The sequence below is a fragment of the Gossypium arboreum genome, chromosome 5, assembly GCF_025698485.1.
Source record: "Gossypium arboreum isolate Shixiya-1 chromosome 5, ASM2569848v2, whole genome shotgun sequence".
NCBI classification, from domain to species: domain Eukaryota; kingdom Viridiplantae; phylum Streptophyta; class Magnoliopsida; order Malvales; family Malvaceae; genus Gossypium; species Gossypium arboreum.
In genome coordinates, this window is record NC_069074.1 from 23,104,593 (window position 1) to 23,106,771 (window position 2,179).

The 2,179-nt window shown below is 31.7% G+C and overlaps 1 protein-coding gene across 1 annotated transcript; it reads right to left on the reverse strand.

The window, feature by feature from the left end:
• Nucleotides 1–1,258: 1,258 nt before the first annotated feature.
• On the reverse strand, nucleotides 1,259–1,852 carry LOC128292629 (uncharacterized). Its single transcript, XM_053027506.1, has one exon. It carries the CDS (start codon nucleotides 1,850–1,852, stop codon nucleotides 1,259–1,261), a length of 594 nt encoding a protein of 197 aa, XP_052883466.1.
• Nucleotides 1,853–2,179: the final 327 nt, after the last annotated feature.

Sequence of the window (2,179 nt, forward strand, 5' to 3'; positions counted from 1 at the left end):
CTATTTTCATATGGAAGAAGCAAAACAGGTATATGAGTTATATTTTATGAGATGTTTAAATTTTTGTGAAATAGGGGCAGAACGATTTCTGGATCCCCTGTTATAACTTTGGAAATTAACCATAAATTTTACAAAGATAATTATAAGTCATGATTTATATGTACAGATTCATTATTGAGTCTAGCTTTATTAGAGACAAACGGCATAGTCATTGAAGCTCTGTACAGGGAGATATCTGATTCGTAATACACAGAGGTCAGAGTAGTCGAAACCCGAAATAGGGGAAAATTTAACTAATAAACTGTACTAATTGGCTCGACCATAAATTCTAGAAAAAAAATTTGTAGATAGATATATGAGACTAGTTTCAGGAAAAATTTACGGAATCGAATTTCAAGTTTTGGAACTCGAGATATGATTTTTAAAGTGACTATGATGCAGTTAGCCAGCTTGTCTGGAAATTTTAAAATGAATTGCATGAGTTGTGTAAGTAATGAATTAAGTCCGTTAACACCTCGTGTTCGACTCCGGCAACGGTCTCGGGTAGAGGGCGTTACAGCGTGCTTTGATTTAAATTTACAAAGAACAACAAAATGCTGCAAAGTAGCATCATTTTTTTTTGACAGATAGAGTAAAATATCATAGTAATATCAATTTAAATGATCTTTTTGTGCCCATATTTTCTTTACAAATGACTCATTATTCTTCCTTGAAGTTGAAGAAAGTAATTTTCAAAGGATAATGCTTTGTCAATTAAGAGGTAATGATTCCATGATTTGGTCTTTTGATAATAAGCGAAAGTTCACTAGTACTTCTGGATGCAAGGAATTAAAAGAAAGCATTAAGGAGAAGGCAATTAAGGAAAGAAATAAACTAAAATGCAGTACAGCACAAGTAGGGTGGGAGACGGTAAATACTACCAGCTCTTTCTTACAAAAACCTCATCTTGGAACAATAGGTGTAATTACTACATATTTTTGCAAAAGTATCATAAATTGAAGTGGTAAGAAGGTTGATATTATTTCGGTTTGGTTAGATTCTGAGTCTACTTTTAATAGCTAATAATTGGACTATTAAGGATTAATTAACTTAATGGAATATGAAAAAAATATATAATTTTACAGTGATTATTTAAATTAATTCACAGTTTCAACAGCAGCAACAATGGCAACACGCCTATGTCATCAATATTATATTGTATCAATCAAGATAACAAATTCACACATTATTATCTATACATATTCCCTTAATTTTTTGCCTAATACTCATTTGGATTTTCAAGCTCCAGTGTTGATGTTATCTCATATCCCATTGAGACATAATATTTCATAAATCGATTCCCAGCAAGGAGTCGAGGTGCTTGAACCTTTACGTTAATCAGTTCCTTTTCACAATTAGCAATTTCGGGACCTATAACAGCTACATCATAGTTTGCGGTTTGGGGATCTTCAACCAATTTTGAAGATACCATTTCAAATGATAAGATTGCGTATTTGTATGCCTCAACGCAACAATTAAGGGCTTTCAAAGCCTGGGGAGAACCTAGTTTCTTAATTATTCCATTATATACATTCAACATCGCTTTGGCATTTGCTGCTCCTAATTTCATAATGAGGGTTCCTAATTCAGTTGTATCTATTGCCGCAATAACTTCGGGAGTGGAAAGTGCTTTCAGGCAAAACCTGCGATTTTGAATTGCCTTGCCGTTGCATAAATTTTCTACTAGTTGCGATGAAGGTATCGAAAGGGAAACATTAGCCTTTGGAATAATTGCACTTGTTGACAAGGAAGAAAGCGAAAAGACTGATAAGAAAATAACTAAAACTAAGCATAATTGATTTGGAGGAGCCATTGCCTCGTTGACTACTATACGAAGATATTTTTTATTACAGATTTTGATCTTGTGATCTTTTAATTTCTTTTACTACGTTTTATAAAGGTAAAACAAATCTATTTTTGGATAAGTCTTAGTTACGATAACATACATTAGTATCAATTATAACAATAAAGTTATTTTACAATTTTGTTAACGAAACTAATTTAGTAATTTATTTTCTAATATAAATGTTTGACTGTACAATTATATTGATTTCTCTTTTTATTGAAAATTTTGGTTGCAATAAAATTTTCTTTTGGTGTGTAAATAAAACTAACCAACTCCACTAAACAATTACAAACG